At 39.9% G+C, this 13,798-nt stretch overlaps 1 protein-coding gene across 3 annotated transcripts in view; it reads left to right on the top strand.

The window, feature by feature from the left end:
* Positions 1-11,935, top strand: part of LOC130921645 (MICOS complex subunit mic25-a-like) — a 153,220-nt gene extending 141,285 nt beyond the window's left edge. For all 3 annotated transcript variants that reach the window (XM_057845771.1, XM_057845773.1, XM_057845768.1), the window contains one exon: positions 11,611-11,935. Coding sequence is in view for 1 of the 3 variants with exons in the window: in XM_057845773.1 (XP_057701756.1) it covers positions 11,611-11,634 (24 nt within the window). In the remaining 2 variants the exon portion in view is untranslated. The remainder of the gene's footprint in view (positions 1-11,610) is intronic.
* Positions 11,936-13,798: the final 1,863 nt, after the last annotated feature.

The following is a 13,798-nucleotide window of genomic DNA, read 5'->3' as shown; positions in this document are numbered from 1 at the left end:
ATTAAAGTCCGCTAGCTTAAATGCTATAAAATACTAATTTTTTTTATTTTTATTTTTTTAACAATGCGCTTTATAAATGGTTCAGACACATATTCCCACAAAAATTGGCTAAATATGCCTTTAAAGTAAATTACGAATGCATAATAAAACATTAGCTCAAACAAAAACCTAGCATATGTTGGTCTTAACAGGGAGCAGCTGGATTTGGCCATGTAAAATGAGGCAGACTAGAGGGCTGTGTCCACCCAAATCAGTAAAACTACATGTAAACACTTTCAAAACAAACCCTTACAACGCCACTTTAAACGAATACTCGAAGCAGCAAAATTTAATTTGAATATTTTTTTCTAATCGAATACTCGAGTTAATCGATTAATCGTTGCAGCACTTGTACAAACAGTCAAACAGTAAATTCGAGAAAAGATACAATTCCCTTTGGTATGGAACCCCAAAATGTAGTCGCCCTCTCTGTACAGTATACTGTAGTTGCACATATAGTAATAGTCACCCTTTAATACACTAACAAGAAAAATTTGGGGTAACTAGTCTTACACTGGCCTCATTGTCTCTTCTTCCTCGTGAAGCTATTACAATTTTGCAATTTCAGAAGTGTAGTTTTGCTCTAAGTCTATACCACCCCCATACACACACACAAACACTTTCGTAGCTAGCGCCTCGATGTTCTTTGCAAGTAGTGTAATGTTCACCTGAATTGTTGTAACCTTAAAGAGCATACGACAGGAGAAAAAAAGTCTTAAATAGCATTATTATGTGAATTAGAATCATATTTTGAGACGATTCGACTATATGCAACAATTTAGCAAAGCGCAGATGACGAGAAATTAGTCTTTTAATCTGCCGGTTAGCCACGCCTACCATTATAGAGCTCTAGCGTCCCCAACAGGTGGATGACGTCAGCGGGAGACTGGGCTCATCGGTTTTACTATTCAGCCCATTGAGGGGGAATTATTCAGAACGAGGAAAACGCGACGAAGAGAGCCGCAAAATGTCATTGTTTCAGTCTCTCTACTCCAATATTTTTACAGGATATTCTTTTTATCTAAGTATTTTTCCCCAATTACTACATAAATGGCTTGAGAAGGACCAGTCAGCCCGTCAAGGGGGAACTATTCACAACGAGGAAAACGCGACGAAGAGAGCGGCAAAATGTCATTGTTTCTGTCTCTTTACTTCAATATTTTTACAGGATATTCTTTTTATCCAAGTATTTTCCCCAATTCCTAAATAAATGGCATGGTCATGACAAATAACAGTCTTGTGCTAAATGGAATATGAAATAATAAAAATGCACTTATTCAGGACGACATGGCAACATTACTCCATAATGGTCAAAACTGTCGACTTCACCTTTACTGTCGCACCTCCTGAATGATATTTTATGCCACCTAAATCGGACATATGTCATTTCCCTTCCCCGGCTTCGGAGAACGTAAACAAACCAAGAGGCATGACAGCTAGCCGACATGCTAACCCGAACCGAGTGATATTTCAAAGTCTTCGAAGCGGAAAATCACACATTACCAGCCCGGATTATTTGACATGACGACTGGGTTTTCGATTGTCTTCGCGGATCGGCAAACCGCCCGGCGGAGAGCAATTTACAGTATGTTCCCCGGAGGAGGGCGGCTGCAGTTGTTGTGCAGCTAACGTGCAGCTAATGTGCATGAGGAGAGCTTTGTACATGCCTATCAGTGATCAAACATAAGTAGTCCTTTATTTAAAGAAAGTTTGTAGTGTTTACTTTGTAATCGCTGTATCCGTATTTGACATAATACAAAACAAGATGTTTACTCACTTCCTCGTAAGTCCAATGGTCCCACTGTAGTAGGGCTTGTTTTGGCCAATATCCACTGTGAATGGGAACCTTTTGAAAATCCAAAAAGGCGCACATGCCTGTCCCTCATACAGTAAGATTTTTCTGCAGCCGTTTGGCTGGCGTGATGCAAAAAATAAACGTATTAATCCGCAAAATCAGCTGAATCCTTAGTCCTCATACACAACAGTACGGCTGTTTCGTGAAGAGGACGCCTTCATCCGTACACGTCACAGCCGGTAGCCAGCCGGAAGTCACTCATTTTCATGGCGCGGGATTAAAAAAACTCAATAAATATAGCGATCGCTTCCACACACATCCAAGCGGTCCATATCATTCAGGAGCATAAAATACCGCGTGTATTATGAAATAAACATGCTTTTTCGTGTCACATGCACTTTAAAATACTTTAGTTTTTTTCTTCATTATAGTTTTGTTAAACTGTGTTAGTGTACATAGCAAAGCAATGTAGTCTTAAATCTAGGGCCCACTTTGAGCTAGAATATTTGGCTGCCCTCCCTGCCCGAAGTGTCTAGCATAAAAAGCTTCTCCTGTCATTAAATTATCCAAGTGTGGATGGCGACGGGCCAAATGTGGTCCCGAGGAATCATATTGAGCTGCGTCTACTAAGGGAGGTGCTCGGGGTCAATTTAAAACTCTGGAACGACTTTATACATTATACATGAGGCATAATGTCCCATCAAATTGTCGAGTATTTGGGTGACAATAGCGTCACATCCTGACTCACACATGCACTCACCCTTATAAAGAACTGCCTACACACAAACTGTGTTTGTGAGCACGTGTGCAAACACGCTCAGTTCCCTTTTTATGTTTTTGAACCTGAGTGGAACAGTAAAGCTAAGTCCCCTTGTCACATTTGCCGCTCATCTCCAATTCAGCGGTACAGGCTGCGATGCCCTCGGATGTACTTGGCATGTAAGCAACTAACCTGCCCGCCAGCATATCTGCTTGCCAGAAGAGCATCGAGGTAGTTTGCATGCCAACTTGCCTTCCCAGCAGCCACAAGCTAATGCTTCACTAACCTTGTCACCCTGAGTCTCCTTCTGTGATTGTGTGTTTGTATGTGTATTGACACAGGCTGTGTCTAGTCGCACCCTGCAGGGACTGGCTTAGCTCTGATCAGCTCCTTCTCTGCACCAACTAACACAATTCTTATTGGTTATAGCTCTCTTTTTTTCTGCAACAGTGGTATGAATATAAGCTTTTTCGAAACATTTTCTCTCCCAGGGTAAAATGAAGATATTTTGTTTGTCCAACTTCAACCATCATAAAACCTTTATTAAATGTACAGTCAATACAACACAGTGACATTGTTCACAAGTGAGAATATGGTTTATTGTAGTCATACTGTTGTGAAACTAAATGCTCACGGGAACTATAAATACATTTTGGCCTTTCCTGATTTTTTTTTTTTTTTTTTGGGGGGGGGGGGAGTGTTGTTGTCAATCGACTATCTGGCGACACCAAATTTTCTAAACAGACACACGAACACTACCATAAAGTCGCAGGATGCCGATCAATCGGGTCCGATCACGTCATTTTCAAAGTATCGGAATCGGCAAAAAAATATCGGCCATGCCTTTTTTTACGATACGGTATATATATTTCTTTTAATTAAATTGTTTTCTCATTTTATTTAACGTTACAGATATAATATGTTACACTCATCCAGAGTCTTTAGTTTAGGCTCAAGGCAGGGTTATCAAATTTATCGTGTTACCGGCGAGAATTAATTTTTCTAAAAAATGTGTCACGTTTAACACAATTAATGCATGCGCTGCACGACCCACTCACGCATTGTGAGCTCAATCTGTAATGACGCCGTTTAACCTATATAGAGTGATAAAAGGCAGCGTTAAATGAGTAGAGTGAATTTTGGCAGCCTTTGGAGCCTTTTTTAATTGGCTAAAGCCTTACAATCCCTCTGCCTACGATTAGAAATATCATGGGAAGAAATGTGGGGAAGCAAGGTGGCAATTGATCTTTTTCTTAACACCTTGTGTTATTTTCCAACGCATAATATATCAATTGGTAGCACTACGCACAGTCATGGTTCCACTTCCCATCATGCATTTGGGCAAGGCCACAGTATTATTTACTGAAAGCTCAACAAATACTCTTGATGGCAATATTTAGTCACAATATACAAAGTCACAAGTCTTACTATTCGTGGATCCCTCTCACAGAAAGAATGTTAATAATGTAAATGCCATCTTGAGGATTTATTGTCATAATAAACAAATACAGTACTTATGTACTGTATGTTGAATGTATATATTTGTCCGAGTTTTATTCATTTTTTTCTTAATGCATTGCCAAAAATGTATATGATCGGGAAAAATTATCGGGAATGATTGGAATTGAATCGGGAGCAAAAAAAAGCAATCGGACGGGAAAAATCGGGATCGGCAGATACTCAAACGATCGGGATCAAATCGGGAGCAAAAAAACATTATCGGAACAACCCTAGTAGTAACCAAAACTGTTACTCAAGTAAGAGTGGCGTTACGTCTAAATAATATTACTCAAGTAAAAGTGAAAGTAGTAATCCAAAAATCTTATACTCAAGTACAAGTAAAAAAGGTATTTGGTGAAAAGAATACTCAAGTAATGAGTAACAGTGTCAGGTTTTTAAATAATGGTCTATATTTTTCTCAGCACAATTTCATCTACAGTGGAGCAAATTAGTATTTAGTCAACCACTAATTGTGCAAGTTTTCCCACTTGAAAGGCAAGGCAAGGCAAATTTATTTATATAGTTTGGTCAATACAAGTTCATCTCAATACTTTGTTATGTATCCTTTATTGGCAATAACGGAGGCCAAACGTTTTCTGTAACTCTTCATAAGCTATTAACACACTGTTGCTGGTATATTGGCCCATTCCTCCATGCAGATATCCTCTAGAGCAGTGATGTTTTGGGGCTGTTGTTGGGCAACACGGACTTTCAATTCCCTCCACAGATTTTCTATGGGGTTGAGATCTGGAGACTGGCTAGGGCACTCCAGAACCTTGAAATGCTTCTTACGAAGCCACTCCTTTGTTGCCCTGGCTGTGTGTTTGGGATCATTGTCATGCTGAAAGACCCAGCCACGTCTCATCTTCAATGCCCTTGCTGATGGAAGGAGATTTTCACTCAAAATCTCTCGATAGATGGCCTCATTCATTCTTTCCTTTACAAAGATCAGTCGTCCTGGTCCCTTTGCAGAAAAACAGCCCCAAAGCATGATGTTTCCACCCCCATGCTTCACAGTGGGTATGGTGTTCTTCGGATGCAATTCAGTATTCTTTCTCCCCCAAACACGAGAACCTGTGTTTCTACCAAAAAGTTCTATTTTGGTTTCATCTGACCATAACACATTCTCCCAGTCCTCTTCTGGATCATCCAAATGCTCTCTAGCGAACCGCAGCGGGCCAGACGTGTACTTGCTTTAGCAGGGGGATAAGTCTGGCAGTGCAGGATTTGAGTCCCTGGCGGCGCATTGTGTTGCTGATAGTAGCCTTTGTTACTGTGGTCCCAGCTCTCTGTAGGTAATTCACTAGTTCACCCCGTGTGGTTCTGGGATTTTTGCTCACCGTTCTTGTTATCTTTTTGACGCCACGGGGTGAGATCTTGCATGGGGCTCCAGATCGAGGGAGATTATCAGTGGTCTTGTATGTCTTCCATTTTCTAATAATTGCTCCCACAGTTGATTTCTTTACACCAAGCGTTTTAACTATTGCAGATTCAGTCTTCCCAGCCTGGTGCAGGTCTACAATTTTGTCTCTGGTGTCCTTCGACAGCTCTTTGGTCTTGGCCATGGTGGAGTTTGGAGTGTGACTGACTGAGATTGTGGACAGATGTCTTTTATACCGATAATGAGTTAAAACAGGCGCCATTTATACTGGTAACGAGTGGAGCCTCGTTAGACCTCGTTAGAAAACGTTTGACCTCTTTGACAGCCAGAAAGCTTGCTTGTTTGTAGGTGACCAAATACTAATTTTCCACTGTAATTTGGAAATAAATTCTTTAAAAATCAAACAATGTGATTTTCTGTTTTTTTTTCCACATTCTGTCTCTCATGGTTGAGGTTTACCCATGTTGACAATTACAGGCCTCTCTAATCTTTTCAAGTAGGAGAACTTGCACAATTGGTGGTTTACGAAATACTTATTTGCCCCACTGTATATGAACTGTTATTATTCTACTGAACTATAACCTATTACATGACCTTATTCGGCCAAATAGATGACCCAAAAATCATCAAATTCAGGCTAGAAAAAACACTATGAAATATCACCTATCCAAAAAGCAGAAGTGCAATCTAGTGGAGAAAAAAACATTGTCACATTTGATTGGTATAATGGAGTTGTGGTTATTGTTGCGACATCTAATTGTGAAACTGAGACAGCCATGGTCGGCATTTCTGGCAAAAATAAAATCAATATGTACAGTAGAAAAAAACATTACTCATTAGAAAACATGGAAAATCCAGAGAGTAAAGCACATTACTAAAGTTGTCAGATAATGACTGTTTAATCGATATCACGATATTATCCAACTCCAAAAATCCGATATCGGTAACAAACCAGTCATGGAGTTAATATGTTTATTAATTTCAATATTTTATTGTTCATTTGATTTTTGCAGCATGAATGCAAATTGTTTGCTCACATAACAAATCCCCAAGCATCTTAGGATGGAGACATCTAATGGTCAATATGGGTAACTGCTGTGCTAAGCTGTGACCAGCCCTCGTACAAAGGCAGAAGGCTGCTACACTGCTGGCCAAAAGTATTGGCACCCCTCCAGTTCTGTCAGATGATGCGCAATTTCTCCCAGAAAATATTTGCAATTACAAATGCTTTGGTACTAATATTTTCATTTATTTTGCTTGCAATAAAAAACACAAAAGTGAAAAAAAAAAAATCATTATCATTTTACTCAAAACTCCAAAAATGGGCCGGACAAAAGTAGTGGCACCCTTAGCCTAATACTTGGTAGCACAACCTTTAGACAAAGCAACTGCGAACAACCACTTCCGGTATCCATCAATGAGTTTCTTACCTGTGCTGGAATTTTAGACCATTCTTCTTTGGCCAACTGCTCCAGGTCTCTGAGATTTGAAGGGTGCCTTCTCCAAACTGCCATTTTCAGATCTCTTCACAGGTGCTCTATGGGATTCAGGTCTGGACTCATTGCTGGCCACTTTAGAAGTCTCCAGTACTTTCTCTCAAACCACTTTCTAGTGCTTTTTGAAGTGTGTTTTGGGTCATTGTTCTGCTGGAAGACCCATGACCTCTGAGGGAGACTCAGCCTTCTCACACTGGACCCTACATTATGCTGCAAAACTTGTTGGTAGTCTTTAGACTTAATAATACCATTCACACCGTCAATCAGTCCAGTGCCAGAGGCAGCAAAGCAACCCCAAAACATCAGGGAACCTCTGCCATGTTTGACTGTGGGGACCATGTTCTTTTCTTTGAAGGTCTTGCTTTTTTCCCTGTAAACTCTATGTTGTTGCCCAAAAAGCTCTACTTTTGTCTCATCTGACCGGAGAACATTCTTCCAAAACGTTTCTGGCTTTCTCGGGTAGGTTTTGGCAAACTCCAGCTGGCTTTTTTATGTCTCTGGCTCAGAAGTGGGGTCTTCCTAGGTATTCTACCACAGAGTCTCTTTTCATTCAGACGCCGACGGATAGTACGGGTTTACACTTTCTTACCCTCGGACTGCAGGACAGCTTGAATTTGTTTGGATGTTAGTCAAGGTTCTTTATCCACCATCCGTAGAATCTTTTGTTGAAATCTCTTGTCAATTTTTCTTTTCCGTCCTCATCTGGGAGGTTAGCCACAGTGCCATGGGCGTTACACTTATTAATGACACTGCGCACGGTAGACACAGGAACATTCAGGTCTTTGGAGATGGACTTGTTGTCAGGAAATGCGTGGGCAGGCAGGTTGTGTGGACCCTAATGCGGGGAATCAATAATGCAAGGCAGGTGGCAGAGAACTCAAAAAAGGTTTTAATTATAACTAACAAAAAGCACAAAGTACAACCAAAAGGACTGGGGATCAAAAAGGCAAGGTTCAAACAAAACTTACTTTATCGGAGGGACTAATACACGAGGGCTTGGACAGGACTTCGACATCTACATCGACATCGACATAGACAATGACGCAACAAGGAGTGAAAAGAAACTGGGAGCTTATATACACACACACAGACAAGGGGTAACGGCACAACGAGCAACAGGTGAGCACAGGAGGATGCAGATTGGAGGATACACTAGGAGGTACAACAGGTGAAATCAATGGGCAATCACAGGGACAAGTCACACTAGGAGAAAACCAACACAAAATCTAACACTTGTTGCCTTGAGATTGCCCATGCTTCCTCACAATTTTGCTTCTCAAGTCCTCAGACAGTTCTTTTGTCGTCTTTCTTTTCTCCATGCTGAATGTGGTACACACAAGGGACAGAGGTTGAGTCAATTTTAATCCATTTTAACTTGCTGCAAGTGTGATTTATTTCTTGCCACCACCTGTTATGTTTCACAGGTAAGTAACAGGTGCTGTTAATTACACTAATTAGAGAAGCATCACATGATTTTTCAAAGGGTGCCAATACTTTTGCCCATTTTTGGAGTTTTGTGTAAAATGATAGTGAATATTATTTTTTTCATTCTCTTTTGTTTTTTCATTGCAAGCAAAATAAATGAAGATATTACTACCAAAGCATTTGTAATTGCATTCAGTTTTAGGGAGAACTTGAGCATTACCTGACAGAATTGCAGGGGTGCTAATACTTTTGGTCAGCAGTGTACATTCACTTTGAAGGCAACATGCATATTAGCTCAAAACCGAAAATGAAAAAACGATGTTGATATTATCCGATATCAGTCTAAAATGCTTTTATCGGCCGATATTATCGGCTACCCAATAATACCAAACAATTACAATATATTTTTCATAAGTGTATATCTGAGTATGATTGGTTGGCTGTCTTGCCTTTCAGTTAAAGTTAGCTGGGATAAGAACTAAGGAAATAGATCGATAAACAACAACAATTTTTTTTTCAGGATGTTATTTTTTTTTATCTAGTTTTTTTGGTGTGCAACACATTTTCAGTTGTGGGATGGTATTTACTGTTCAAACAGTGGATTAAAATTAAAGTACAATTGACAACTGGGTGTTTTCAGCCTCACTCTGCAATGTGTGCCGTGGTTAGTCTTCTTCATGAGTAGGTTGTCACATCAGTGTGTAGCCATGGAGGAACTGTTCAAATAATCCAGTAAAGATAACCATAAGCTCTCAAATTTATGGTTGATTTGGTAAGCAGTAGGGGTGTAACGGTGCACAAAAATCTCGGTTCGGTACGTACCTCGGTTTTGAGGTCACGGTTCGGTTCATCTTCGGTACAGTAGAAAACAAAATGCAAAATATAAATGTGCCAGTTGTTAATTACACACTTTTGTGCTTTCAACAATAGGAACATTAGCCTATACAAAGCTAGAATTCTGCTCAAAAAGTAGCGGGTATTTAAAGATAATCCAACAACAATTTGCCTTTCAGACCCCGCGTATTGGTCAGCTTTCTTTCTGAAAGAAAGAAGAAAAAGAGAAAAGCAATCTCAATGACAAAGATTTTAACATGTATTTTACAAATGAAATGCCTCAATGAATCATTTTTTTTTCTTATGAAGTTTTCAAAAGCTTTATTGGTGGATTTTCTCAAGTTAAAGCACCACACAGAAATTAATAAATCTAATTGTGCAAGCAGGGTCTTTGTATTATTCTTATTATTTAATTACAAGTGTTTTAGCTCATTTCAATTTGTTATTTAAATGGGCCATTATATGTGTTTGTATTTTACAAATGTGATGTAGTATTCATTTACATTGTGTATTTTATGTTGTATAACTTTAGTTCCTATGTGAATATTAGTTCCTACTTGTTTTGTTGTGGTAGGAGGGTTTTGTACTGAACACGGGACCGTGTTGGTTATTAACAGCAGTAAATTAACAAAGACAAGTCAACTGTGCCCCGATCTACCACTCAAGAGATCTGATAGACTCAAAAAGTGGGTTACGATTGCATATTAGTTTGAAAATCGACCGGATCCACCGTATTTTTAAACGAGTGACTTCCGGTCTGTCCAATCCTAGCTACCGGTAGTAGTATTGACGCAGGAGGGTCGCATCTCGCGTCAAATAATAAACTTTGCCGTTCTTTTCGCGTGCGTCGTGTTGAGCCGCTTCTGGGACGCGTCTAACATGCGGCCGCAATGTGACTGGTGTGCATTGGCTGATTGACTTTAACGCCCGTGTTTCACTGCGTTCTCGCGGCGGCCATGTTGTTGCACCGTTGATGTTTCTGGGTTATATACTGTCGTACCGTGTTGGTCCTCATAGTAGAGAAGACGGAGTAAATATAATCTACACAAAGAAACTGTCGCCCGATCGACTCACAGCCTCTAAAAGTAAGGGTTACATTACGTCTGAAACCCGTTCGGTACGCCTCTGTTCCGAACCGAGCACCCCGTACCGAAACGGTTCAATACAAATACATGTACCGTTACACTCCTAGTAAGCAGCTGAGAAGCAAACTACAGCCTTTCTTTTCCAGATCATTTGAATGACATCCGTTCTAGGTAAAGATGTCCCGATCGATCATCCCGATCGATCGGGTCCGATCACGTCATTTTCAAAGTATCGGAATCGGCAAAAAAATATCGGACATGCCTTTTTTTAATATATATATTTTTTAATTAAATCGTTTTCTAATTGTATTTAACGTTACAGACAAAATGTCTTACACACATCCAGAGCCTTTAGCTTTGGCTAAGTAGGGCTATCAAATTTATCGCGTTAACGGCGATAATTAAGTTTTTAAAAATTAATCACGTTAAATTATTTAACGAAATTAACGCATGCGCTGCACGACCCACTCACGCATTGTCACGTTCAATCCATAATGGCGCCGTTTTACCTATACAGTATATGGAGCTAAAAGGCAGCGTTTAATAAGTAGAGTGAATTTTGGCAGTCTTTGGAGCCTTTTTTAATTGGCTAAAGCCTTACAATCCCTCCCTCAACAATTAGAAATATCGTGGGAAGCAATGTGGGGAAGAAAGGTAGTAGTTGATCTTTTTCTTAAAACCCTATGTTTTTTTCCAACGCAGAGAAGATAGTTCAATTGGTGCCACTATGTACAGTCATGGTTTCACTTCCCATCATGCATTGGGGCATGGCTACAGTATCATTTACTGAAAGCTCAACAAATACACTAGATGGCAATATTTAGTCACAATATACAAAGTCACAAGTCTTTCTATCCGTGGATCCCTCTCACAGAAAGAATGTTAATAATGTAAATGCCATCTTGAGGATTTATTGTCATAATAAACAAATACAGTACTTATGTACTGTATGTTGAATGTATATATTCGTCCGAGTTTTATTCATTTTTTTCTTAATGCATTGCCAAAATGTATATGATCGGGAAAAATTATCGGGAATGATTGGGATTGAATCGGGAGCAAAAACAAAAAAAAAAGCGATGGGATCGGGAAATATCGGGATCAGCAGATACTCAAACTAAAACGATCGGAATCGGATCGGGAGCAAAAAAAACATGATCGGAACAACCCTAGTTCTAGGTCTTTCTTCACACAAGCACATTTCACCCCTGACTTGATGAGTTCGTATGCTGCAGTCATGTAAAGTTTAGAAACCAGCCTCACTGTTCTTGTGTCCCTGTGTCTCTCTCTTGCAGAGCTCGCTGACCAATCACGGATGAGAAGCCCCGAGCAAGAATGTATGAAGAGCAGAAGTGGAAAAAGAAGGAGCATGTCAAATCCATCCAATTCTTGCCTCACTGTGCTTTCTGTTAGCCATCCATCTATTTATTTATTTAGTTACCACCCCTGAAGAGCCTCCCTCTCTTTTTCTGTATTTTTTTTTTTTTTGGGCTGGGAAACGTATTATCTTGATTTGTCTCTCTGGACTGTATGATGCCTTGATTTATTGTCAAGTTGCACAGGCACGCCCCTGCCTTCTCAGAAATAAATTCAGGTGATCCGGTGGCGATGAGACTGTAAGTTGTGTGTCTTTGTGTTTTGTGCAAATGTGTGCAGCGACTGTCACGTCACAGCATGCTAATAATGACTGGAAATGGGGTTGCGAGCAGCCGTCTTACAAGGCCCAGAGGCTTGAATGTGTGCTGTGGTTGTGATTTCATTAAGTGAGAGAAGCAAAGGAAATGAGGTATAAATGAAGTGGAGGACAGATGAATAGTGAAGTGAGCATGTATTAATGTGTTTTAGTGGGTGTGTTTTGTGTATGTATATGCATGTATGTGTGTGTGGCTTCTTAGTTATCTTGTCGTTCCGCTATAGTAAACCTCTACATATTTGTGTGGTCACGCGAAAGTGTTTGTGTGGGTGCACACGAGCAAAGCAACGGACAGGCCACATATTGTCCCTGCTGCTGTTACCATGGTGACAGTGTTGGTTTGCACTAGCAGCAAGGTGTGGAGGAACCTTCCAGATAACCCCCGAGGTCAGCACACAGGGGTACAATGCACAGCACCATCGAAACTCGCACACTTAACCCTTCCACCCTCGATGTGCATGTGTGTCTGTCTTTTAGTGTGATTTGCTCTACATTTGTGAGGGATGCATTTCTATTTATAGCTATGGAGGAGAATGAGGGTCTGCTGTACTTTTAGGCTAGGGTTATACTGCAGGTTTTAAAGTGCGTATGACACCAAAAATCATATTTATTTCATATTTCACGCGTTTTTTTATGCTCCTGAAAGAAATGGACCGCTTGGATCTGTGTGTGGAATAGGGGTGCAACGGTTCAGTTAGCCCAAAGTTCAGTTTGAACCTCGGTTTTGGAATCACTGTTTCGATTCGGTTTCGGTTTGGGTTTTGCTTTTTTTTTTTTTTTTTTTTTTTTGCTGCCTTTGATTTGCTTTTAAGAAAGTGAAATAAAAACTTAAAATGTAAACATTTTCGACTGTTAAAATTAGAGATGTTCCGATTGATCGGGATGCTGATCGATCGGGTCCGATCACGTCATTTTCAAAGTATCTGAATCGGCAAAAAAATATCGGACATGCCTTTTTTTAATATATATGTAACCCCCCAAAAATATGCAGGTACAAAACCGATTTATGTTATTTAGAGGCATTATGACATTTCGCCAGTAGGTGGCGCATATGCTCTAATAGAAAGTCATGGTCAGTTACTCAGTGCATTCATAACTGCCTTGAGACTCGTCCAGTGAGCATCGTGCATGAATACAGCCAGCTTACGGTATGAAAATAAACCAAAAATAATATAAAACAATGATTATTTTTATTTGTCTTAGCATTTAACAAGTTAATTACTTGTTAGGACAAAGGCGTGTGTCTTTACGTTGACCTGAAGAGCGGTGTCGAGTGAAAACTCTTGTGAACTCCTCCGGTAAGCAAGGCCTCTCTTCAACATCACATATACTAGGCCTAAAAGTAGGGATGGGAATTGATACGATTTTTACGATTCCGATTCCATTATCGATATTGCTTAACGATTCGATTCTTTATCGATTCTCTTATCGATTCTAATTGCGGGAAAAAGAAGAACAAACATTTTGATTGGCATCAAGTTTGTTTAATCAGAAGTCACAACCTTACAAACTCACAACGAGGTCAAAAGAGGCCCAAAGCCTCAATGTTAACTGTGGCAATAAGTGGCAAATGCACAAGAATGTGTAACATTTTACTGAAACATTTTTCTAATAGAAATAAAAAATATTGGTATATTTTGGCATATAGGTTGTTGTTCTGCCTTTGGCAATGTCCCCAAACTTTTTCCTGTGAGGGCCAAATAACTTTTCCCTTCTCTGATGAGAGGCCGGGGTCAGTTTGTAACAGAAAAAGTGTGACGATTGCAGGAGTGCGAAATGTAAAAAAATTT

The sequence above is a fragment of the Corythoichthys intestinalis genome, chromosome 9 (assembly GCF_030265065.1).
Source record: "Corythoichthys intestinalis isolate RoL2023-P3 chromosome 9, ASM3026506v1, whole genome shotgun sequence".
In the NCBI taxonomy this organism is placed as follows: Eukaryota; Metazoa; Chordata; class Actinopteri; order Syngnathiformes; family Syngnathidae; genus Corythoichthys; species Corythoichthys intestinalis.
The sequence above is the reverse complement of the archived record's forward strand: the minus strand, read 5'-3'. Positions and strand labels throughout refer to the sequence as shown.